Genomic DNA, 27,535 nt, shown 5'->3' on the forward strand with positions numbered 1-27,535 from the left:
GTTCTAATGAGGCGGATGAAACTGGAGCCTATTATACAGAGTGAAGTAAGCCAGAATGAAAAACACCAATACACTATAATAACACATATTATGGAATTTAGAAAGATGGTAGCGATAATCCTGTATGTGAGACAGCAAAAGAGACACAGGTATAGAACAGTGTTTTGGATTCTCTGGAAGAGGGCGAAGGTGGGATGATTTGGGAGAATGGCATTGAAACATGTATATTATCATATGTGAAAATAATTGCCAGTCCAGGTTTGATGCATAATACAGGATGCTCGAGGCTGGTGCACTGGGATGACCCAGAGGGATGGTATGGGGAGGGACGTGGGAGGGGGGTTCAGGATGGGGAACACATGTATACCCATGGCGGATTCATGTCAATGTATGGCAAAACCAATACAATATTGTAAAGTAATTAGCCTCCAATTAAAGTAAATAAATTTATATTAAAAAAGATTCTACAGCTGAATAATTACAAATGATCTTTCTTGCATCAGTTATCCTCTGGGTAACTCGGTCAATTATTACCTTTAGCATGTACTTCTTGTGGGCGTGGGCATCATGATAGTTAAGCAGGAGAGGGCCTGTTTGCACTGGTTTGCTTTCATTTTCTTCTTCAGATAAGAATATTTCATGGAGATTCTATTCAAATTAAAATAATGATTTTAAGAGAGAATTCATACTTTTCAAAGCATGCATACTTTTTGGATTTCTCATACCATCTGACCTTTTTCTCCCTCTCTGTCAGACAGAGAGAGGGCAAGATGGATACGATGTGAGCTGCTATTCTGTAGTCCAACCCATCTGCCCTGGGAGGCAGCTCTACAAGACTTGGTGGGACAAGATCTTCTTCACTTGCTACAACCTGTTGATAGAAAGAGTTGGGAGGAAAGAAAGTCACTCAGTCGTGTCCGACTCTGTGATCCCATGGACTATATACAGTCCATGGAATTCTCCAGGCCAGAATACCAGAGTGGGTAGCCTTTCCCTTCTCCAGGGGATCTTCTCAACCCAGGGATCGAACCCAGGTCTCCCACATTGCAGGCAGATTCTTTACCAGTTGAACCACAAGGGAAGCCCAAGAATACTGGAGTGGGTAGCCTATCCCTTCTCCAGTGGATCTTCCAGACCCAGGAAACAAACCAGGGTCTCCTGCATTGCAGGTGGATTCTTTACCAAGTAAGCTATCAGGGAAAAGTTGGGAGGTATTAGTTTTAATGGTCAGCTCTTTATTGATATTTATGTATTTCCTTTGCTTTTAGTAAAAAGAAGGCAGTTTCTACCCAAAAGTATGGTGATTATACAAAGTGGCAGTATAATTAACCAGTGACTACCAAAATAAAAGGGATAATGTTTATAACCTATGTATTGAAGTATAATTTTAATGCATGCATTAGAACAGACAACACAAAATGCAAATGGTAAAAAACAAAATTTACCATAATAGAAATAAAAATAACAATATTAATATATATTTTAATGATTCATTCATTCTCTTAAAGCACTCAAAACCTTGATTTCATATCTTTGGATCCAATAAATATTTATTGAGTGCCTAGCACATGCTAAGCATGTGTGGGGCACTTTTACGTACATTATCTCATTTAAGCCTCACAGCAATATTGCCAAGCGGGTATTATTTCCTATTTTACATAAATGGAACTAGAGTGAGTGAAATTAGGTGCCTGGCCCTAATTAGTAGTTCAGAAACTAATTTAGACTACTAAAAAGTAGTCCAAAACTACTTAGTGGGTGGAACTGGGGGTTCAGGTTAAATCTCCAAGATAGAAAAGTTATAGACAGTGAGATAAGGAACTGGGGGTTCAGGTTAAATCTCCAAGATAGAAAAGTTATAGACAGTGAGATAAGGGTAATATTCTGCTTTTTATGGGAAAAGTGAGGTCTAGAAATATTGATCGTCTTGTTCAATTTTACATGGTAAACAAAAAAGTTGAAATGTAATCAAGATAGGCACCTAATTTATAATTGTTCTCTTCACCTTAAATACTGAAATCACCCTCTGATTTCACACCCCTCTGCAGGAGTTCTCAACCTTGAAACTTAAGGCATTTGGACTAGATGCTTTTTGTCATGGGGGCTATCTTGTGCACTATATGGAATGTTTAGCAGCATCCCTGGCCTTGAGCCATTTGATGCTGGTAGAACACCTTCAACTGTGGCAACCAAAAGTATTTCCAGACATTGCCAAATGCCCCATTTGAGGCAACTCCCCCTGTTGAGAACAATAGCAAAACAGTCTTACACTCTTACTGTTTATCAACACCTTACTTTTCAAATAGTCACTTCTATCTCCACTTTCTCTCTTCCTACCATCTCTTGGACCCACTCCGATCACAAAAGACCATATGGAACTGTTCCAACTCTGAAATGTTAAAAATTCTAATATTCCCTCTAATAATATCCCACCCGATTCCTCTTATATTTTAATTCTTCATCCCTTTATTATTAAGCTTGTGTTCAGCCAACATGTATCTTTTATCAGAGTCTATGTGTCAGGCACTGAGCTCATCAACTGTCTGTCACCTTTGGTACCTGGAAAACAGTAGATGGTTAATAAATGTTTGTTGCTCTAAGTTGAAAAAAATAAGGAAGACTAAGATAAATAAAATGATACTATAAGCTCTCTAAGGCTGTTGAACTTTTATAAATGTATTGATATAGTAAAATACTGATCTCCTCAAAATGTTATTGGGTAATTAAAGGCAAATAAATGTAAATGTGTTTACCTAATTGGTTAGAAGACTAAAGCAGTCAGCAAACAAAATATATAATGGAGGTAACAGATGATAGAATCTAAAAACATTTTAATATTCAGTGAGATAAAGGAATGTGTTACGTACATGAAGCAAGAACAATAGGCAGTTATAAGGTAAATTAAAGAATTTATCATTTTAAAAAGTTACTGTTGAACAAAATTTCAAGAGCAGACTGGACTCCATAGAAAAATGAGTTAGTTGGAAATCTTAAGCTGAAAGTCTCAAAGGGGTAAAGTTGCAAGAAAATTTCAAAAACATGGAGGAGAAACCCAGAAATTCCAACATCCATCTAATAATAAGTGTGTGTGTGTTCAGTTACATCCAACTCTTTGCAACACTTTGGACTGCAAACTTGCAGGCTTCTCTGTCCCTGGGACTTTTTGGGCAAGAATACTGGAGTGGGTTGCCATTTCCTCCTCCAGGAGATCTCCCTGACCCAGGGATCAAATCTTTATCTTTCTGCATTGCAGGCAGATTCTTTATTGCTGAGCCATCAGAGAAGCCCTAATAACATTTAGGATAAATAAATAGAAATAATATTTGAAGACATAATTGAACAAATACATATCGTGTCTATTATGGGTTAGGTTATTGGATGCTGAACAGAGAGCAATGAACAAGACTAGATTAGGGACTTCATTGGCAGTCCAGCGGTTACGAGTCTGCCTGCCAACGCAGGGGACACGGGTTCAATCCCTGGTCCGAGAAGATTCCATATGCCTCAGGACAACTAAGCCCACACACTGTAACTCTTGAGCCCATAACTCTTGTGCACAGTAGACCTCATCCTCTGCAAACAAGAGAAGCCACTGCAATGAGAAGCCCATGCACTGCTACTAGAGAGTAGCCCCCACTCCCTGCAACTAGAGAATACCCGCAGGCAGCAGTGAAGACTCAGCACAGCTGAGAACAAATAAAACAAAAAACTAAGTCAGGTCCCTACTTGCATGGAGCTTACATTCTAGTGAGAAGAAGAAAGACATAAAGCAAAGAAACATATTCTTGCAAAAGCAGTTGTTGTAAGAAAGTAAAATAAGGTGAAGCAGTAGAGAGCACTTTTTGTTGTTGTGGGCCTTCTTTAGACCAAGTGGTCAGAGAAAGCCTACCTCAGGAGCACTGTGTTCTCTGAGGACTGAATGACTGAGTATCCAACAGGCAGACATGTGGGAGCAAAATTTTCCAGGAAGGGAAGTTAGAGTGAAAACACTAAGGTGCAATTAGTATATGTAAGGAAAAACTAGAAGGTCTATGACCAATGGTATGAGTGTGTGTGTGGTGGGGGGCAGGAAATGACAGAAGCAGCCCAGAACCATATTTTTAGTATCTTTATGGATCAGCATAAGGAATTTTGATTTTACTCAGAATGTTATCAGAAACCAGACTTTAATCTTTTCAATCATAAAGACAATGATAAAACAAATCCATATCTACACACACCCTTGTGTTATCGATTATAAAAAGAAAACTCCAATAGCTACCAGAATGAAAAAATAGATTACTTATAAAGGAAAATATTCATTGGAAGGGCTGATGCTGAATCTGAAGCTCCAATACTTTGGCCACCTGATGTAAAGAATTGACTCACTGGAAATGACTCTGATGATGGGAAAGATTGAAGGCAGGAGGAGAAAGGGACGACTGAGGATGAGATGGTTGGAGGGCATCACTGACTCAATGGACATGAGTTTGAGCAAACTCAGGAAGACAGTGATGGACAGAGAAGCCTGGTATGGTATAGTTCATGAGGTTGCAAAGAGTCAGACACGACTTAGCAACTGGACAACAAAAATAAAGGGAAAAGTATCCAGTTGATGTCAGACTTCTTATCAGCAACTTGAGAAGGAAGACCACAACAGAGCAATGCTATGAAAATACTTTCCCACGTAGACTGATAAGATTCAAAAGCAGTTTCTGTCACTTACTGCTTGGACAAGTTACTTAACCTCTTTTATGCCTCAGTTTCCTTATCTGCAAAATGGAAATAAAAATAGTTCCTGCTCCCTAGGGTTATTCCAAGAATTAAATGAGCTAATAACACTCAAATGCATATATAGCACTCATAAGAATTGACCATGTGTACTAGGTCATACAGGAAGTCTGGGAAATTAAAAAAAAATTTTTTTAACACCCAGATCGATCATGTTTACTGACCATAATGGAATAAAATTAGAAATGGACAACAACCAGTGGAAATTAAAAGACTTAGACCTGAGTACACTGAATGCATTATGATGTGTCCAAGAAATACTCAAAATGCATAGGCTTAAGTAAAGTGAAATAGAAAGTAAACCAAGTGAACTTTCAATTAAAATGAATTGCTAAATAAACCAAAGAAAGTAGGAAGAAGGAAATAATAAAGATAAATGAAGAAATTAGTAAAGTAAAAAGGAGTGGATCAATGAAAAAAATGCTGGTTTTTTGTAAAGACCAACAATCGATAAACCATTGACATCTATGATCACGAAAAGAGGGCACTAATAAGTAACATTGGTCATAGGGAAGGGACATAACTGATACAGAGAGAATTTTTAAATGTATATTAGTGAATAAAGGGCTTCTAGGATATTGAAAACACAAATAAAATGGACATTTATTTTAAAAGATGAATGACTAAAATTGGCCTCAAAAATAGAAAAATCTGATTAAATCTACAAGAGTAAAAGAAACTTTAAATGCAGTTGAAGACCATTAACCACCCCGTCCACCTGCCCAATTCCTTTCCCTTTCATTAAAATGACACCTGATAGTATTTAAACATATGTCTACCAAAACTTCAGGGCATGTTATATAAATGGTTCCAGAGCATAGCAAAGGAAAGAGGATTGAAGCTCATAAGAAAATTTTAGCTGTATCTAAAATGTCCTAATCTTTGTAAAGGAGAATGCATTCAGGTATTATGAGCCTATTTTTAAAATAGTTTTTTGAAAAAGAAAGGGAGATGAAGTACCTGACTACAGGTCACCCACCTGGGAAGAAAGCTCCAGGATCTATCCACCTACCTGTTCCAGCATACAATGCAGTATCAAGGGCACAGAAATGAATTCTTCTGGGATTGGATTCAGCAAATCATTGTAGTATCTCATGTCTACTTCATTTGTGATGACGGAAGCCACTGTAAAAGATGCAAAATATTGTTGTTCAGTTAAAATGTGCTGTCCATTTCTTCCATCCACAGATTCAACCTCTGATCATGTCCTGATAAACCAGGAGCTAGGGGTGGAGAGAGATGTGTAAACAACCTGGAGGACAATCATCCCCTAAAGTGCCAGCTCCCGACACTGATTTCCCTAAAGCGCCAGCTCCCATCACCGATTTCCCTAAAGCACCAGCTCCTGACATTGATTCCCAGCTGTTCCATACATGCCTGGTGGTGGTGGTAGCAGTGTTGCTGGAGGAGGAGCTGGAATCTGTGGCTCTTCATATGGTTGCGTTTTCTTCTTTCCAGGGATTGCAACAACAGGTTGTGGAGGCTAAAAGAACAATTAAAAAGGAACAATTGAAACATCCAGTTGAGAGATGCTTTCATCCAATGCTGGTATGATGGGATTTTGACGGGATTCTGAGGTTGTATGATTCTGTTCACACCACAAAATCATTTGCTAATATGAGGGTCAAATAAGCAAATTTGGTCCACAGAAGGAAAGAAGTTAATGGGTATGGAGATTTCTCAGTTTTTTCCTAATAGAACCCAATAAGCAATAGAATTCCAGTTGAGCTATTTTAAATCCTAAAAGATGATGCTGTGAAAGTGTTGCACTCAATATGCCAACAAATTTGGAAAACTCAGCAGTGGCCACACGACTGGAAAAGTCAGTTTTTATTCCAATCGCAAAGAAAGGCAATGCTAAAGAACGCTCAAACTACTGCACAATTGCACTCATCTCACATGCTAGTAAAAGTAATGCTCAAAATTCTCCAAGCCAGGCTTCAACAATACATCAACCATGATATTCCAGATGTCCAAGCTGGTTTTAGAAAAGGCAGAGGAACCAGAGATCAAATTGCCAATATCTGCTGGATCATGGAAAAAGCAAGAGAGTTCCAGAAAAAAATCTATTTCTGCTTTATTGACTATGCCAAAGCCTTTGACTATGTGGATCACAATAAACTGTGGAAAATTCTGAAAGAGATGGGAATACCAGATCACCTGACCTGCCTCCTGAGAAATCTGTATGCAGGTCAGGAAGCAAGAGTTAGAACTGGACATGGAACAACAGACTGGTTCCAAATAGGGAAAGGAGTACATCAAGGCTGTATATTGTCATTCTGCTTATTTAACTTATATGCAGAGTACATCATGAGAAAGGCTGGGCTAGATGAAGCACAAGCTAGAATCAAGATTGCCAGAAGAAATATCAATAACCTCAGATATGCAGATAACACCACCCTTATGGCAGAAAGGGAAGAACTAAAGAGGCTCTTGATTAAAGAGGCTTCAAGCTCAACATTTAGAAAACTAAGATCATGGTATCTGGTCCTATAACTTTATGGCAAATAGAAACAGTGATAGACTTTATTTTTTTTTTTTTACTCCAAAAATCACTGAAGATGGTGACTGCAACCATGAAATTAAAAGACACTTGCTCCTTGGAAGGAAAGTTATGACTAACCTAGATAGCATATTAAAAAGCAGGGACATTACTTTGCCAACAAAGGTCTGTCTAGTCAAGGCTATGGTTTTTCCAGTAGTTATGTATGTGAGAGTTGGACTATAAAGAAAGCTGAGTGCCACAGAATTGATGCTTTTGAACTGTGGTGTTGGAGAAGACTCTTGAGTGTCCCTTGGACTGCAAGGAGATCCAACCAGTCCTCCTAAAGGAAATCAGTCCTGAATATTCATTGGAAGGACTGATGTTAAAGCTGAAACTCCAATACTTTGGCCATATGATGTGAAGAGCTGACTCATTTGAAAAGACTCTGATGCTGGGAAAGATTGAAAGCAGAAGTAGAAGGGGACGACAGAGGATGAGATGGTTGGATGGCATCACCAACTCAATGGACATGACTTTGAGTAAACTCTGGGAGTTGGTGATGGACAGGGTGGCCTGGCGTGCTGTAGTCCATGGGGTCACACAGAGTCGGACACGACTAAGCGACTGAACTGAAGTAATTACCAGGAAAGGGATGGGAAGATGGGGCACCAAGAGTCAAGAAGATTTTCTTCCCTAGGGTGATTCAGAATCGTGCCATTCTCCCTCTGAGAATCCTTGAATGGTTCCCATTGCTTTCAGGATAAAACCCAAACTCTTGAGCTCAGCACCCAAGAACATCCTGGCTCCCACCTTTCCAGCTTTTGTTGCTGTTCTCCACTCTGTACATATGGCCTAGAAGCACTGCCCCACCCTGTGGTGTGGTTCTGGCCATAATACTTCTTTGTTTTGACCTCCTTGTCTTTGTAACGTCTATGCCCCTTTCTCGAGAGTACCACCCTGTCCCTCTCCCCAACCAGGCTTTACCCAGGCAATTTATCCTCAGCCTTCAGCCCATCACTTACTCTGCCTGGTAAGGCCTTCTTGATTCCTGTCTCTCTAACCTCCTTTGCTCAGGAGCAGGCTAGGTGCCATATTTATAGCTCCTCCTGCAACCTCGGCTGACTATCCTCCCAGCACTCCTCATGCTAAATTGAAACCACCTTGAACTTGACTGCCGTTCCCTTTAAAGCTTAATCTCAGTGAGGAGGACAGGGGATAGATCTTGTTCATTACTGTATTGCCAGCACCTGGTACAGTGCCAGCACAGACTAGGTGTTAAATAACAATGGTTGGGCTTCCCAGGTGATGCTAGTGGTAAAGAACCTGCCTGCCAAGGCAGGAGACATAAGAGATGCGGGTTTGACCCCTGGGTCAGGAAGATCCCCTGGAGGAGGGCATGGCAACTCACTCCAGTAATCTTGCCTGGAGAATCCCATGGGAAGAGGAGCCTGGCAGGCTACAGTCCATGGGGTCTCAGAATCGGACACCACTGAAGCGACTTAGCATGCACATAAACATGGTGATTAAGTTATCAATAGCCCTTCTGGTTCCAGATGTTATTTATTGCACCATGGCTGAAAAGTAGGTTCTATCATGCCCTCTGTGGAATGATAGTTGGAAGGTAGTTGGGGAGCTTCATTAAGTCCCTACCATATGGGTATCTTTACTACTGTACCTGGGGTCCTTGATCCCACCCTCACCTGTTAAACAGCAGCAGGCAGAGTCCCCTTGCTACCAACATTTGTGATTTTTTTCTTCATATGCCTTATAAATGTGAAAATTAAGTTGTTTAATGAATCGTTCGGCCCACTGAAGACACTCCAGCATGTGCCTACCTCAGGAATCAACGTCACTTCAAAGACAGACTTCTCACTGACCACCTGTGGGACGTTAATAAGCCGCATGCTTTCCAAATAGTGCTGGTGCTGCCTTTTCCAATCCAGGGTGTCGTACATCAGACAGGCAACATTTTCAAAAATTTCGGTGCCCAATCCCAGCTACGGGTGAGAATTAACAACAATTAGTTCTTGGCTTCATATTATTGGAATCAGAGGTATGGTTTATATCTCCCTTAGAGCCAAACCTATGATTTTCACAGGGAAGCCCTTTCCCAGCTGGACCCCAACCCCTGAACCCTTCTGGCCCTTCCTGTTCACCATAATGCAGACTGTTCCCTTTGGAGGGCTTCTGGCTGCCTAATATTTTAAGAGTCTAATTAATGCTTCAACAAGGCAGAAAATGCCATATTCGTTCACTTCAGCAGACAGGCCTATTTTCTAGGCATCTCCATTCCCAAAGCAACTCATGAGATAGGTAATTTCCACATCATCAGCCGAAGGCAAGCTGGAATTCTTGCATCGGCCACACAAGAATTGCAATGGAAATCTCCCACACTCCCCACAAAAGCACACTGCAGTGTGTGCCATCAGGATTTCTTCCTCTCCTCACCTGTGCTACCTTTAGGGAGAAAACCCTAAGAGATCCTGATAGACCAATACTACTATGATACCTACAAGTTTTATGATCTGGCAAGCAGGTCATAGATCAGATATCTCTATTACCTTGGCTTTCATTTCCAGACGTGGAAAAGCACAGTTATCATTAAGTCTGCTTGAAAGCAAAGGAGGATTAGATAGGCTCCTCCTGTTTCCAAGCTGAAGTGCTAAAGTAGAGGGAGAAAGCTCCTAGTGGGGCCAGTGACTCAGCCTGGCAGGAGTCCAGAGACAAGCCAGCTTTGCACATCCTTACAGCACACCTCTTAGTCTGGGCTTCATGGGTCCCCTCCAGGGCTGAGAATTCCTCAGTAAAACTTCAACCTAATATTCTCTGTCCATATTCTGGCACAGAAACATATTTTTGCGTGCTTGTATTTATAAGAAATAGAGTAAAAGCTTCTGGTCAATTATCCCTTAGCTTAACTAGCTAATTTCTTTTTAAATCAAACAGCAAATTACATGCTAAAAGCCAGAAAATTATTTCAGCAACGCAGGGCTTAACTTGAGATGTTGCAGATGTCGTTCATAGGCAGTTAGCACTTCTTGATGGGCATTTATTTGATGTAAAGCTTTCGTTACCTGGGTTCAGCAGAAATACAGCCTGCTTGTTTGCAGCCAAAGGTACTAATGCTTTCCTTCTTCCAGAGAGAAAGACGACTACTTGGCTGGCTCCTGGCTTGGATGTGAGGCCATTATCAACTTACAGATAGAGCTGAGAGTGTAATACCATCTATCTACAGTATGTATGTAGGCTACTTGTATTAGAAATAGGTTTATTACTTTTATATTTTTCAAGTGATCCTAAGGTTACAATTAATTTTGATTTTCAGTATTAAACCCAAAGGCCTTTTCTTCTGAAACCCCACTCTATTACTGAACTGCTTTTAAGGCTTTCTTTGTCCATCATTATTTGTGCTGGGTTGCTCACTCACAAACTGGACCTTGTAAAGGCATGCCTTGGCTCTAAAAGTCTGCTGCAGGTGGACCCAGATTACAGCTCTGGCATGAAGCTGATGTTCAATAAATACTTGCAAAGTGGCTGATAGAAGATTGGTATGTCTGTTCGGGCAGCACAGTTGATTGATCTCATTTCCTCATTTACCTTCCTCATTCACCTTCCTCATTTACCTCATAGCCCAACTAGAGACTCTAGACATTAATCTTCTAGTTCTGAAGTTCAGAGTATATGTGCATAAGGTACATATGTGTGTAAATGTGTTAGTCTCTTAGTCATGCCCAACTCTTTGCTACCCCGTGGACTGTAGCCTGCCAAGCTCCTCTGTCCATGGAATTCTCCAGGCCAGAATACTGGAGTCTGTAGCCATTCCTTTTCTTCAGGGGATCTTCCTTAACCAGGGATTGAACCTGGGTCTCCTGCATTGCAGGCAGATTCTTTACCGTCTGAGCCACCAGTAAATTCCCAACAGTATTTCAAACTGATATTATTTTCCAACATGAAAGTTCTTAACTTTAATTGCCATTTAAATTCTTCCACTCTATATTTTTAAAAAGGAAAATATAGCCACATTCACTTTCTTTAAAAAATGGAATGATTAGGGACCTCCCTGACAGTCCAATGGTTAAGATTCTGCACTTCCCTGCAGCGGATACCAGTTCTATCCTGGGTTGGGAATGAATATTCCACGTGCCACATGGTGTGGCCAAAAAATAATAAAAACTGTTTTTTAAATGGAGTGATTAAAATCTAATGAGCAGAAAGCTTTTAATATTGGCATAGGAAACAGGATGCTGTGAATGGTGCTGGGTCTTTTGGAGTTGCAACTGTGTGTCTTGATGTTCACATCTGTGTACCGAGGATGCAATGGAATGTTTTCTACCCTGAGCTCAATGCACATCAGCTCCTCTCAGCCTCTGTCTGGGAGGACATAAGACACACAGAAGGGAGCCCTAGTTAGAGCAGGAGCAAAATGTTCTTGGTTTGAGGCTGCCTTAGAAGACTCTGTATTGCCTCCCCTTAATTATGATTCATCTTCCCTGATGGCTCAGCAGGTAAAAAATCTGCCTGTAACGCATGAGACATAGGATATGCAAGTTTGATTCCTGGGTTAGGAAAAATCTCCTGGAGAAGGAAATGGCAACCCACTCCAGTATTCTTGCCTGGGAAATCCCATGGACAGAGGATTCAAGATCTATATGGCTGGGATCTCCTGTGCTCTATTAAATCAAAATTGTACCTGAGTTCTTTCGAAGGTATGTGGCCAAAACTTGGTCCAAATGACAGGAGGACTGTTTCCACAAAACTTAAATTTGTGGATGTGAGTTTTAAAGTTAGGATACATTTTTAAATTCTTGGAAGAAGAGCTGGTTTATCATCAAGATAGAGTAGACAGCTGCCTTTGAAATGGTGTTTCAGGATCCCAGGGCTATAGCCTCTTTCCCAAACACATCTCACATTTGCTGGAAATAATCTAGAACTCCAAGAAAACAGGATGGAGTAGTCACAGTATGACAGTACCTGGAGTGCCAGTATCTCTGGGATAGAGAAACATGGCCCAACTTAACATGAATTTGTGAAGGACAGGTGGACTCTTTTCTGAGCTCAGGTTTAGGAGGTAGGGGACTGAAAGACAAAGCGGGACAGAGGAAGATGTCTAGGTGAAGGAATGGGGTGATGCAAAGCAGAGGGATTTCACAATAACCAGCTTTGCCTTCAGCCACAGATTTTCTATGTTCAGCTTTGTTTTCATGTATCTTAGTGATAGTGAAAGTCACTTAGTTGTGTCTGACTCTTTGCGACCCCGTGGACTGTCAGCTGCCAGGCTCATCTGTCCATGGAGTTCTCCAGGCCAGAATACTGGAGTGGGTAGCCATTCCCTTCTCCAGGGGATCTTCCCATCAAGGCTAGTATTTATTCTTTCTACTGCCAAAGTAGATTTCCCTGATGGTTCAGTGGTAAAGAATCTGCCTGCTAATGCAGGGGACATGGGAAATGCGGGTTTGATCCCTGGGTCAGGAAGGTCCCCTGAAGAAGAAAATGGCAACCCACTTTAGTATTTTTGCATGGGAAATCCTATGGACAGAAGAGCCTGGTAGGCTACAGTCCATGGGGTTGCAAAGAGTTGGACACAGCTTAGTGCCTAACCAATAATAACAATAGCTGCCAATAGTATGAGACTTAAGTGTTCTGTTTCTACATGGTAACATCCAATACCTTATGTTAACAATCTTTGTCACTCAACCTGATGTATCCATCGCTACTTATTCAAATCCTGTCTGTCCTTCAAGGTTCAAATCTAGGCTTCCCTCCCTAGTGTTTTCACATAATTCAGCCAGTGCACATCCATCTCAAGGTAACAGAATCAGGGATTCTCATAGTGCGAACTGCGCATGTGGCAACCCATGGTTATGAGCAGCCTACCCTTTGGCTCAGAAACTCCAGGATTTGATGTCATTCTTTTCCTCGCAGACTGTCAGGTTTGCATTTTGTTTGTTTGGGAGCTACCCACAGTCACTGTCCACAGACACTCATCCTCCCCTTCCATCCTGTTTCTCCCAGCTTCCTTCAGGACACAATTGATGTGGTCCTTCTCCAGGACTGCTTTCAGTTCAAGTCCTTTCAATACTGACATATATTACCCTGTAAGGGCTTCAACACTCCTGGTTCCCTCATTGTTGGAACACGTGGTCAGCCAGAAAGAGACCTGAGAGGTCTCTTTTTTTTTATAACAGGAATGACTGGATATGGATATCTTTCCCAACATCTGTAATAAGTAGTTGCTCAACATTCTTTTTTACAACACCCTCATATATATATAGATTTCGTTACTTTTCAGAGCATCCCAATTCTTCTTTTTCTGAATTAGTAAGAAACAGAGTGTTTCATATAACAGAGCATGCAGATGTGTGGCATCTTGAACACTGCTTCTCTGTTTCATGATTTTGGTCTTGCCTTTCTGCAAGTACCTCAAAAGCAGGGGGCCAATAAATACACTCAGGAAATGCCTGCTAATTGTTGGCTTGGGGTCAAGTCATTCTATTAAGATAAACCTTGTCAGGCAAATAAATTAAAAATACAATTTTGGCAATAAAAGCAAAGGCCTAGAAGAACAATGTCTTGAACTAATGCATAAAAAAGAAAGACAATGTAATTCAACAAACTGTAAAATTTAGTATTTTCATAATTTATATATATTAAGACTCTGCTGCCTAGAGCCTTAAGGTATGAAGCAAACCCACATATCACCAAATAAAATAATTACCATGCTTTATCTTTATCTACATCTTATTCCTTTGACATTAATTCATACACTAAAAGCTGAAGTATCAGGCTATAGCCATTATCAGACATTCAATGTGCCCATTGTCTTGAAGATAAACCAGCCTAGCACAAAACCTTCTCTATAGACAGTGATCAATAAGTATCTGTGGAATGAACGGATGGGGCAAATGGAAGCACAGTGTCACATGTTCAAACTAGTCCGTCTCACTAATGCATATACTAACCAACATCTCGCTGTCTGACCAGTCAGAAGGAAACTTGTCAGCCTTGACCGTGTATTCAAGCTGAGCGACATCAAAGAGATTTGTTCCTGGTTTCTGGTTATTCAGGATTGGTTCCAAGTACTTCCAGAAGATTTCAAGTTCTTTTATGCCATTCTCTTTCTTCAGTTTTTCAGCTTCTATTTCTAATAAGAGCAACATGTTTATACTGCAAAATGAGAGTGCTGAATTTCATCCCACTTGCCGTGCTTGTGGTGAGTCATATACATTGCCCAGTGTCTGTACAGTACCAGAAAATACAAATAAAGGTGATTTTGAGAAGTGTTTGGACCTGGACTATATAATTAAACATCAGAGGATTTTACTGCTGAAACTGTTATTAAATATGAGCTTTTCCAACCCCTTTATTTTACAGTTGAAGCCTAGAAAGATAATAATACGGTCACACATTTGGGGAGCTAACTATGGCCAATATTCCCATCACTCCTATACTGTATCTGTAGAGGAGAAATTTTCCTGCCAAACCACTTTTTGACCATTTTAGCATTTGTTTGATGCATAACTGCAGTTGATCCAGTTCTCCTTTCTACGTGGCTAAAAACACACTGGATCCATGATTTCTGCTTCAGTTAACTTTAGGCCACATTGAAATAGCTACTAGCTTCTCTGGGCATTTGTACTCTGACTGTAAAATAATGACAGTTTTCCATAAAGTTACACTTGAAAATTTGTCTGACATGTTTTATTTTATTTCCATCTATAACTAAATAGGTCCCACTATTAAGATCTTATTATTCTAAAGTCTCTCTTTCTGTGATTTTATTTTTATATATTAAATATTTTTTAATAGAAAGACTATGGAACTTATAGGTTTCTCTGGTGGCTTAGATGGTAAAGAATCTACCTGTAATGCAGGAGACCTGGATTTGATCCCTGGGTAGGGAAGATTTCCTGAAGAAGGAAATGGCTACCCACTCCAGTATTCTTGTCTGGAGAATTCCATGGGCAGAGGAGTCAGCATTTTCTCACTGGCTTCAATAATAATTATTTAACGTTACAACTAGCCTTTGAGACAGGAGTAGCTGGATTTGAATTCTGACTTTTACTTAATAGCTGTCCCTAGACTGAAAGTCATTTCCTGTAAAATGGAAATAATAAAACATACTTCCGAGAGTTGTCATGGAAACTACATGAATCAACACACTTAAAGCCCTCAGCATTAAGTCAAGTTCCAAGGCCTATGCCCAATAAATGGTAGCTATTATTATCAGGGTTAGCTATTTCTAACCTGGAATGGCAAATTTTAAAATGTCGTGTTATAGAAATTGGGATGTGGCTGTGTAAGTTACAAAGTCCTGTGCAAAAAATATTACTAATAAACAACAAAAAAGTGAAATAGCATATGGCAAAAAGAGCATGAACTTCCAGATCGCAGAGGCTTATGCTGAATCCTAATTCTAGTACCCACACAGTAGAGTTTTGTTCCCTTCCCATAGAGGGAATCTGGTTCAATTCCCTTAGAGGAAGACCCTGAGGTTCAGAATAGCTGAACAGCAGTATAGGTAGGACTTCATCCTATAGCTTCCTGGTCCAATGCCCGGAATATAAGTGCCCCTTCTGATTTGTCACAATAAACCAGTAGCAAAGCCAAGTAAGAATCCAAAGTGATGACCACCCCCCAGGGCCATTTGGTGACTGTGGCTGCTGGCAGAAAAGATTCTCTACAGTTGATCCATCCAGCACATACTTTGGGTAAAAGTTATATATCAAAATTCCTGAGAAAGGAGTTGGATAACCAACTCTATGTTCTCTGCGGCTAAGCAGGGATAGAAACACGGTATGATTTGAATTTGCAAAATTTACAACACCTGGCTAGTGCAAGCAGCATAAACAGCAAATCAGTCTCAAAAGGATTTAATAATATATGTATCATAGGACTATGTTTTGGACAGAGAGTTGTATTTGTTCTTTAAGGACAGTGGGTAATATTCAAGGATTCGGTAAGTTGCTTAGCAGACTGCATACCTTCTGGCTGAAGAAAACTTTCCTGCTGTTGGCTAACTGCTGCCAGGTGTGTCTGCAGAGGTTCATAATTCTCTGAAGATATTTTAATCACGCTGCTTATGGGAATGCCAAGCTCCGTCATGATCGCTAATAGCTGAGGATTGTTGAAGCCCACGACTATAAAGTAATGCTGGGCACCGTCATCTGGCTCATCGTCTGTTCAAAAAATACCATAGAGAAGAGCAGCCATCATTTTAAAAGAGAACAGGTTGCACGCAGCCAGTTCAATGGCTCTATACATTATGCATGCGTTTATCATCCCCAGGGCTTGCCAAGAGCAGTGGGGTTGGCTGAAATGCAGTCCTGTTGACTGGTTTTCATTATTGCCCTTCCAGTAAGAAGGCTGTGGCCATTTTACAAAATATTAAATCACTGTTGCAAATGAGACAAAGGCATAATAGAAAGACAAACATACAGAGGGCCTGTCGTCATGGAAAATGTGTTTGGATTTTCATGAAAAAAAAAAAAAAAGTCTAGGTTGTAATTTTTCTTGGTTCTAATCTCTTGAGCAACATCTGGCTTTACTCCTGAATTACGAGTAGCTGAAGCTTCGTGATATTTTATAAGTAGAGGTGTTTACAGGAGAGGGAAATATTGAATATGAACATACTCCCTACCAAAGCATTCTGTGTATTTACGTCAATAGGTGTGGATGCAGAGTATGGGTTATGTAGCAACAATATTATTTATTGCATTCAATTTTAAAATATATATTGTGCACATTCCTAAAATTTTTCTCCTTGATTTTATCCTGGCTACATTGTTCTATTAGTGTTAGAACACGAATTTATATTAGAACATTAGATTCTGAGGGGTGAGAAAAATTGTCATATTTGATATCAATAATAGATGGTACATGAAAACATTACATCTCACAATGGTTCATTAAGATCAACTTAAAAACAGAGCAACAGATGCACAAACTTTTGATTTTCAACTAGTGATTTTGCTTCAGTTACTAAAACAAATCAGTATTGATATAGCCCATGAAATCCATAATATAACTGCTCCTAAGTAAGTAGGTTTAGAGCAGAGATTATGGGAGTCAAATTGGTAAAGAATGGGAAGACCTGCCATCTCATTTAAATACAATGTGCATAACAACAGTAGCTCCATGTAGATTCACAGGAAAGGAGCAATAACTCATAACTGTCTAAGTTGAATAGTTTTTATGTAGACAATCTAAATGACAGAAAATTCTCGTTGCTCTATCTAGGACAAACATAGTCGGAGAAGTTGAGGTTAGGAAGCTATATGCTCTACATGAATCACAAATTAACCGGTCTGATTTTATTGGTATTGTGTTTCATTTGTGACAATAATTACTTTTGCTTTGCCTTACAAGTGTCTCTGACTTTCTCAAAATGTTTCCAAACAGACACTAAGCTGCTTGGTAGCACAACTGGCTTGTGACTTCATCTTTTATTTGCACTGTGAAAATATGCCTATAGCAAGACACATGCTAAAAAATATTGGCTGAAAACATAAATGAATTGCAAGTAGAAATATTTTTCTACCAAGGTGTCATGGGGAGCATGGGATTTATGGTTTTAAAAAAGGGGAAAGCCTGGGGAAGATTAAGCATAGTGCTTGGAATGATTTCTCAAGTTCATAGGTCATAGGGCAAGAAGCGAAAGCAGCATCTCACTGACCAATGTATTGTTTGATGTCATCCTCTTCCCCCCTCCTCACTAACTGGGTGGTCTTTTTCACGGCAGTGTTTGCCTCTGTCTGGTCCTTTCCCTTTCCTTTGGCAACCTTGGCAGATGGGGACTTCTTCTCCTTGGGAGATTTTGCTTTCACTTTATCCTTTTCTATCTTAAATCTGTCTTCTATGACCTGGAAAGACAGAATACTTTTCATTAAACCATATAGTGAGCAGCCAATGGATTTCCTACTATCAGGTAAATTAATGTTTTATTTCATGCAATCACTCCTCTACTCATTTATTCATTCTTCAGGCCAGGAGAGTGGAGATTTCAGGTTGAGTCTAAGCTGTGAGAAAGTACATCAATTCACCAAGAAGGGTGGATGCTAAGAGACTGTCATACACACATCCCTCTTGAAGGGAATTCATCTTAAAGGAGCCAAGCCTGACCTAACAACCAACCAACTGAGAAGGTTGGTGGTGGATCCTTAATACATTGTGATGGCAGGGACTTAGGTTTATCACGTTGTCTAAGCTGGCGGGGGCGGGGGTGGTCTCTATTTTTGTCTTACAGACATGTGGGGTTGATAACAAAACAAAAATTTTAAATAAAAAGGGAAACAGAAAGAATGCTCCCCCCACCCCCCCTAGAATCTCCATGATAGTTTTCCCAGGTTTAAGAAGTGTGTCAACCACTTTTAACTGTTAAAGGACTCTTTGGGGAACTGAGCACTAACAAACTATTTTTGGTATAGTGCCACTTAAAAAATGTGTAGATGGGATCAATGGTTGCTATCTGATATGTTCAAAGAGATTAACACAACACTTCGGTTGGCAATGCTAATTCTTTATACACTGCTCTGGGGCATGCTGAGATTGTCACATACCAACTAAAGACCTATTTTTTTTTAAACCATTTTTCTTTCCAAACAATTGCCAAAACCTCTGTACATTATTTCATAATGTAATTACAACTTTCTCATGTGTTATAAATACAAACAGACTGAGTTCACTGAAATGATGTGGTAGTATTGGATAATATAGAAGACCCAGAATATGTTTATGTTATTTACTTTCCCCATGTTCAACAAAATAGGACACAAATATAACTAAAACTACTGTAGCAACATTGCTCTGTGTTTTCCTGAGTTCTTAAGAGCAAATTTGAAGAACTCTGTTCTAAGACAGTAGAGATAAGGAAAAGAGAAGATATATTGCTTTGGGATCCAGCTAACAAATCTTGGCACAGGAGGGGAAAGGGGTGTTTGCCTCCTCCACATGGCTTCTGGATGTTGATGGTTCCAGAGAACCTGGTTTAGCTTTAGCACCCGGAGGATGTGACAGAGATGCCCATGGACTCTCCACACATGCTTAGCACCTGTGGTGCTCAGTTCAGTTCAGTTAAGTCACTCAGTCATGTCCAACTCTTTGCAACCCCATGGACTGCAACATGCCAGGCCTCCCTGTCCATCACAAACTCCCGGAGTTTATTTAAACTCACGTCCATTGAGTCAGTGATGCCATCCAACTATCTCATCCTCTGTTGTTCCCTTCTCCTCCTGCATCTAATAATTCCCAGCATCAGGGTCTTTTCAGATGAGTCAGTTGTTTGCATTAGGTGGCCAAAGTATGGGAGTTTCAGCTTCAGCATCAGCCCTTCCAATGAATATTCAGGACTGATTTCCTTTAGGATGGACTGGTTGGATCTCCTTGCAGTCCAAGGGACTCTCAAGAGTCTTCTTCAACACCACAGTTCAAAAGCATCAATTCTTCTGTGCTCAGCTTTCTTTATAGCCAACTCTCACATCCATACATGACCACAGGAAAAACCATAGCCTTGACTAGACAGACCTTTGCTGGCAAAGTAATGTCTTTGCTTTTTAATATGCTGTCTAGGTTGGTCATAACTTTCCTTCCAAGGAGCAAGCATCTTGTAATTTCATGGCTGCAGTCAACATCTGCAGTGATTTTGGAGCCTGAGAAAATAAAGTCTGACACTGTTTCCACTGTTTCCCCATCTATTTGCCATGAAGTGATGGGACCAGATGCCATGATTTTAGTTTTCTGAATGTTGAGCTTTAAGCCAACATTTTTACTCTCTTCTTTCACTTTCATCAAGAGGCGCTTTAGTTCTTGTTCACTTTCTGCCATAAGGGTGGGGTCATCTGCATATCTGAGGTTATTGATATTTCTCCCGGCAATCTTGATTCCAGCTTGTGCTTCTGCCAGCCCAGCGTTTCTCATGATGTACTCTGCATATAAGTTAAATAAGCAGGGTGACAATATACAGCCTGACGTCCTCCTTTACCTATTTGGAACCAGTGGTGCTAGTGGTGGGAAACTCAACCTCCCCACCACCTGCTCCTCGGCACAGGGAAATGTCCGCGGAGGCTGTAGATGTCACTAATAGCCTTGGGTAAGGCAGCAAGAAAAGCACAAGAGAAAGTACAGAGGTACAAAAAGCCTCTGCATTTCCCTCTGCACCAGACATAAGGTGTTCCATAAAATATGGCTGGGCTCTATTCCCTTGAGTTTCCACTCTACTGGGGAAGAAAGAGGGAAAAAAGCACATGAACAGAGAGATGTTCATGCATTTTATGAAGAATAAAACGTGATGTAGTAATAGACACACAGTTCACCACTCTCTAGTAAGCTAGTGCTGGAAGGCCTTTGAGGAAATGGCATTTGAATGAGGACCTGAAGGATAAGGAGTCATCCATGTGAGAAGTGGGGAAAAAGTGAATTGTGTATGCAAAGGCCCTGAGTCATAAGGACATGAATGTGCTCAAAGGCTTGAAAAGAAGTGAGTATAGCAGGAGGAGAGTGGGCAAGGGAGAGAGCAGCCAGAATAAGGAGAGGGAAGCAAGGCATAGGTCAGGTCATCCAGGGTTCTGGAGTAGGGGATTCACATATTTACATGTTATTAAAAATGCAATGGTAAAGACCATAATGGTTTTAAATGGAGGCTTACTGTGAAGTTGCCACATAGGAACACAGGAGACCAGTACGTAAATTCTAGAAATAGTCCAGATAATACTTAATGGTAATTCAGATTAAGGTGTTGGGAGAGTGGAGAAAAGAGGATGATTTAAGATCTGTTGTGAAAGTTGAAATTGCAGGGTGAAAGATGCGAGACGAGGCGTGAAGGAGGAGGCAACAACAAAGATAACACCTTGGATTTAATTTGAGTAACAGGGTGGTTGATGGTGCCACTCACAGAGACAGAGGTGTTGGGATGGGAAATTGCTTTTAGTTAAGGTGGATAGACTATTCAGAATGATCCTGTTAAATCTGAGATGCTCCTGAGATGACAAGGAAACAGTTGAATACAATTGTTCTCTTCCCAGAAGAAAAAACATTTGACTAGAGTTACAAGTTTGGGTGTGAGTAACATAGAGATAGTAGCTAACGGCATGGGAAGAGACAAGACTCTTGGGGAAAAAGTTCTCAAGAAATATGAGAAGTGAAGCTGGGGTCATGCTGGTAACTCCAATATTTATCAGTTGGGTATAGGAGGAGATGTTGGCAAAAGATAGAAATGACTTAAAAAGTGGGAAAAAGTACAGAGTATGCAGCTAGAGAACCAAGGAGCTGAAAGGTATGGGTGGTTATAGGTGACATCATGGGAGCAGCCTTGGTGGGGTGTGGAGGCAATGAATAGGGAGGCAGGAATAGTGGGGTGACCACTTGTGTGGACCACTGTCTCAACAACTTTCCTTGTGCGCACTCTTCACAATAGCCAAGGCATGGAAACAATCTAAATGTCCATCAACAGATGAGCGGATAAAGAAGATTTGACATATACATATATACACACGATGGAATACTACTCAGCCATATAAAAGAACAAAACTATGCCATTGTAGCAACATGGAAGTAGCTAGGGATTATCATACTAAGTGAAGAAAATCAAATAGACAAGCCAAATACTATATATTATTTATATGTGGAATCTAAAATATGACACAAACGAACCTATCTATGAAACAGAAACAGACTCACAGACATAGAGGATTGACTTGTGGTCGCCAAGGGGGCAGGGACTGGAGTAGGGATTGAGTAAGAGGTTGGGTTTAGCAGATGTAAACTATTATATATAGAATGCATAAATAGCAAGGTCCTACTGTATGGCATAGAGAACTATATCCAATATCCTATAATAAGTCATAATGGAAAAGAATATTTTAAAATGCATATATATGTAAAACTGAATCAATTTGCTATATAGCAGACGTTAACACAGCATTGTAAATCAACTATACTCCAGTAAAAAAGTAAAGCATAAAACTAATATAAATGCATTTTTTAAAGAAAAGAAAAATAAAAAGAGAAAATCCTTAAAAAAGAAGTTAGCTTGTGAAGGGAAACTAGAGTTCTGAGCTTGTTCAATGGATGAGTGGGCAGAAGGGGAGTATATATAAAGCTATGTGTGTATATATATTAATATGTATGTATGTAAAATCAGGAGATGTTGTGTAGGCAGGCTGATGGAATGCTCCAGCAGAGAGGGAGACATTGAAGTCATCGGGGAGACTTCTTGAGGAAGCAAGATGGGGTAAGATCAAGAGAATGTGTCAATAACTGGACTTTGATAGGAAGAAAGGCAATTTCTTAGTTTAATGAAAGGAGCAAAGATGGGATGGGTAGCTGGGTGTGGGTGCAAGGAAGAGAGAGGTCTTGAGGTGTTGAGGGAATGTTTCAATGTTTTCAAGTGAAGGATGAGGCAAAGTTATCAACTCAGGATGGGCAGGTATGAGGTAGGAGGTTTCACAAGAGAAGATAATGTGAGTCATCTCAGAAAGTTGGGGAAGAAAGCTCACTCTCCGCCAGTGTGGAGAGTTTATTGGAAATTTTGAGACTGCTCATTTAAAATGAAACCAGAGCCCAGATCAGTGCCACTGAGTCCAATTAACTCAGAGGCGTTGGTAAAACTTGTGTGAGCTCTCCTAACCACACCTCTGATCACGGTGAGTCCGCTAGAGTGAAAAACTCCTGTGCAGCTCTGAGGTGGACAGCTAGCCTCATCACAGAAAAGTCTCAAGTTGGCCAACAAAATCTTCCAGAAACTTCTACAACCATCATTTCAAATAAAATCGCAGGGTGATCTTCAGAAAAGAAGAAACTGTTTGGGGTTAAATTATTCTGAAGTTCACCTTCATTTCTTCATTCACCTTTATATATACATTAATATTCCATCGTTCCAAAATCACTTTCTGAGTGTGGTGGTCATTTGTGTCTCAATAAGACCGTTGTTGTTTAGTCACTAAGTTGTGTCCAACTCTTCTGCAACAAAATGGACTGTAGCCTGGCATATTCCTCTGTCCATGGGATTCTCCAGGCAAGACTATGGAGTGTGTAGCCATTTCCTTCAGCAACCCACTCCAGTATTCTTGTCTGGAGAATCCCAGGGACAGAGGAGCCTAGTGGGCTGCCGTCTATGGGGTCGCACAGAGTCGGACATGACTGAAGCGACTTAGCAGCAGCAGCAGTAGCAGCAGCAGCAGCAGCCATTTCCTTCTCCAAGGCATCTTCCCAACCCAGGGATTGAACCCAAGTCTCCTGCATTACAGTGGATTCTTTACCATCTGAGCCACCAGGGAATGCATTCCCTTAGCAAGGCCAAACTTGATACACTGGAGACAAGCATCTTTTAAACTAATTTCCATTAACACTGAAATGACCAACACTGATCTCCCTCCTTTCATAAAAAAATTCTTCCTGATTTACTTGTTACATTTTTAAATTATAAAAATAATCATAATTGAAAAATTAGAAAAAAACTGAGGATTTACCAAAAATTTCACAGTTCCACCACCCAGAGAAGATGGGTAAAGAAGCTATTAATACCTTTTTTCAAATTATGTTTAGGCGTCATTTTAATGTAATCATTACTGTCACCTCTACACAAGCTCTGCATTTTCCATTTAACAATGATGTACCTTTAATTGATAAAATATCAAACAGTATTGCTACGTAAAATATTTCTCATAGTAACCCTATACACGCTTTTCTGGTGTGCAGACACTAATTGGTAAAGAACAGAAGCAAGTGAAAACACCTTGTTCTTCCTGAGGCGTCAGAGGCAGGCAGAGAAGTCCTCAGTACATTTCTGAACATGTTCTTTGCCCTACTCAGTCCCCACTGCTCCCTCCGGCTGACTCTAGCGGTGGTCTAATTGCTCCTCTCCCGTGTCCTGTCTGTATCTCCCTCCCTCCACACCTGAGCTGAACCAAGGCAGTCCCTTTGTCCCTTTTTCTGAACAATGATTGACCACTTGCCCCCTAGGAATCTACTTTGGTCAAAAAGTTCATGCTTTTCCACCAAGCCCTAATCACAGGAAAATCACCTCCTATCTATACCTTCCCTTTCCCTTTCTTCTCTTCACTCTGAATAAGCCCCTCCCCGCTATGGGTTTATATCTTTGGATCTGAGGGCAGGAGTGGGGAGAAGTAAACCAGGTTTGCTGAGCCCCCTCCTAAATCATAAGCGAAAATTTGTTTGCACCAACCTCTTCGGGCTTTCTTTCTTCTGAGTAACATGACATGCCTGCTCCCCTTCTATGGTCATCTCCTTTCAACTTGAAAAACTCAGAAGAAACCCTTGCCAATTTAAGACAAAAAACTTAGGAGGGGGTGTATTCAATGGCCCTCTTTCTTCGGGTTTGTTACACAGTACATTTTCTTTAAAATGCAGTGGTTCCAAAAGGCATCTTGATGCCTCCTATGGTGAGAAGATCTTGGACAGGCACAGAGATCTCTTACCAGTTAAGCTACATAGCAGATTCAGGCTCTTGTCTTAGCAATAACCAAAAAAATGTATTTGGGTTTCATGTACTCAGCTGAGTATTAAATGACACCCACCAAGAATCCTTAATCTTGTTATTCTCACTTTTTAAAGGTTAAAATACAAAATTCTCCCTCTTTGGAATTGGGCAGACTAGTTATTGGACACTTCAAAAGTATTTTAGACTATATTTTATTTCTAAATGATTTCTTAATACCAAAATTCAAACACTTTTATGGGTATTCATTCTGTTGGTTTTCACAATAGAAGGGAGGGAAATGGTAAAAGTCAGTGGGACTGATGGTAAATATCTATACTTCGTCTTGTGTGTGCGTGCTACGTTACTTTAGTTGTACCCGACTTCTTGCGACCCTATGGACTGTAGCCCGCCAGGCTCCTCTGTCCACGGGATTCTCCAGGGAAGAATACTGGAGTGAGCTGCCATGCCTTCTTCCAGCAGATCTTCCCGACCCAGGGATCAAACCCACGTCTCTTAGGTCTCCAGCATTGGCAGGCAGGTTCTTTACCACCTAGTGCCACCTGGAAATACTTCATCTTATGCTTCTAGATAATAGCACATCTACATATTTGTGTATAATTTGTGTTCAATATATGTTCTATCGTAAGATTCTCAAAATGATATTATTAAGGATATAGATAAGAAAAGATGTCATAGAAGTTAACTAAGTCACTCCATTATCACGTGACTTCTGAGGAACAGGATTTATCTTCAGAGTGCTACTCAATTCTCTTTCAAAACATCATTCTATGTATCTCATAAACGATCTATTGACAAGATGGACTGAAAGAAATGTATGGTGTCCCATAAGTTTGAAAAAACAGATTCAACAATATTAAAGAGATTTGTTTTCATGAAACTCCTCCACCTTTAAAAAGCTAATACAAAGTTAATCTGAACAGGGCATTATTTATGGTTTCTTTTCATGGAGAACTGGGACTAAATGGTTCTAGAACCTACTAGACACAGGTTGTGGGAAACTTTGGTGGCTCAATTAATCCATATTTATAAACCTAGGCTGGGGCTGCCCTGACAGCTCAGATGGTAAAGAATCCGCCTGCAATGCAGGAGACCTGAGTTCGATCCCTGGGTTGAGAAGATCCCCTGGAGAAGCAAATGGCCACCAACTCCAGTATTATTGCCTAGGAAATCCCTTGGACAGAGGAGTCTGGCAGGCTATAGTTCACTGGGTCACAAAGAGTTAGACACAACTAAGCAACTAATACACATATGAACCTATTCTAAGGAAAGTATCCAAAATATGAAGAATTTTACAAGATAAGATTGTTCATCATGACATTGTTTATTATGAAAGAATACAGAAATAATGGAGAAGATGAACAATAAAGGAATTTTAAGTATGGTAGTCAATAGAATGTCACCTAGCCAATAACAATGGTAGGTGTGGATGCTGTGGTAATGAGAACAAATTATGGCATATTTTAATTGAAATAAAACTGGATTAAAAATCTTTTAAAATATTACAGCTGTGTAAAGAAACACATCCATAGAAAGAAACAAAGCAAATATACCAAAATGTTAACATTAGTTGTAATAGGGTTGTGGCGTTATGAACATTTTGTTATTTCTTTTCTATACTTTCTATTTCTTTGCCCTCCCTGCACGCCTGCCAAACAGAAAATATAATGCATGGGATTGAGTGCAGGGGATGCTTTCCTAGAGAACTGCTGAGGTATAGGGAAGGTAAGCCTACAAGTGTCCTGGGTTCACTTGACCAAATGGTACAATCTAGAGATTGCACAAAGTCCTGGGGTGCCATAGTGCCATCTTCAGGGTGCAATTCTTCACCCACAGAAGTAGGACATAGCCATGTCTGTGTGGCGGTAGTGGGCAGGTCTGATGTCTGTCTGATGTCTGTCTGATCCTTTGAGATTCAGCCAACGTTATCCTACATCCAGAAGGGAAGAGAGTAGGGCTGAGGACGTTTGGAGGAATCCCAGTAAATCTAGTTCTAAGAGATTCCCCCAGAGACAAGCTCATTTCTCGCTGCGGTGGGTGGGTGGGTGGGTGGGTGGTGAGATTGGAGAAGTCAGGATTCCCTTGGGAACTGGCGGTTTCTTTGAGTAGTTCCCCCACTTAACCTCAAAATGTTGCGCATGCATGCTAAGTTGCTTCAGTTGTGTCCGACTCTATGTGAACCTATGGACCGTAGCTTGCCAGGCTACTCTGTCCATGGGATTCTCCAGGCAAGAATACTGGAGTGGGTTGTTGTGCCAGGGGATCTTCCCAACCCAGAGATGGAATCTGTGTCTCTTCTGTCTTCTGCATTGGCAGATGGGATTTTTTACCACTTGTATGCAGTGTAATTAGCAAGTTGGTAGATCCCACTGAGTAGTCATTCGTTCCTATAATGAGGCATTTCTGGGAAGTTCTCTACTGATTGCCAGCCAAAAGTTCTATTTTGCATAATTATTGAGACACAGAAGGGGTTTGTACAGCGGTTAAGAACATGATCTTAGAATCTGACAGTTCTGGATTTAAATCCCAGCTCCATCTCCATTCAGCCACTGGAAATTTACTTAACTTTTCACACCCTCAGTTTTGCCATCTGCAAACTGAGAATAATACTCTGTACCTCATAGAGTCATTTAAAGGATTAAACGATGTAATGAATGTAAACAGCTTAAGTATAGTGCCAAGCAGACAATAATAGTAGCTAATCACTATTATTAGCTCCTGTAACAGTAGCTATTCATATTTCAAAGTACTATTCTATTTTAAATATGTATATTTCTTTACATTTTTCCCAAAGTCTGTAGAAGGTTTCATTAATTAATAGCATCCCAATT

General features: G+C 40.3%; 1 protein-coding gene across 1 annotated transcript in view; it reads right to left on the minus strand.

Annotated features, from left to right (window-relative positions):
• The window catches only part of SPAG17 (sperm associated antigen 17), a 259,656-nt gene that overhangs the window by 160,378 nt on the left and 71,743 nt on the right, over positions 1-27,535 (minus strand). The window contains exons 5-12 of the mRNA XM_069602119.1: positions 17,928-18,114; positions 16,237-16,431; positions 14,215-14,396; positions 9,091-9,252; positions 6,148-6,253; positions 5,783-5,895; positions 734-871; positions 535-648 (exon numbers count right to left, since the gene is read on the minus strand). Of these exons, the coding sequence (XP_069458220.1) occupies positions 535-648; positions 734-871; positions 5,783-5,895; positions 6,148-6,253; positions 9,091-9,252; positions 14,215-14,396; positions 16,237-16,431; positions 17,928-18,114 (1,197 nt within the window). The remainder of the gene's footprint in view (positions 1-534; positions 649-733; positions 872-5,782; positions 5,896-6,147; positions 6,254-9,090; positions 9,253-14,214; positions 14,397-16,236; positions 16,432-17,927; positions 18,115-27,535) is intronic.

The sequence above is a fragment of the Ovis canadensis genome, chromosome 1 (assembly GCF_042477335.2).
Source record: "Ovis canadensis isolate MfBH-ARS-UI-01 breed Bighorn chromosome 1, ARS-UI_OviCan_v2, whole genome shotgun sequence".
In the NCBI taxonomy this organism is placed as follows: Eukaryota; Metazoa; Chordata; class Mammalia; order Artiodactyla; family Bovidae; genus Ovis; species Ovis canadensis.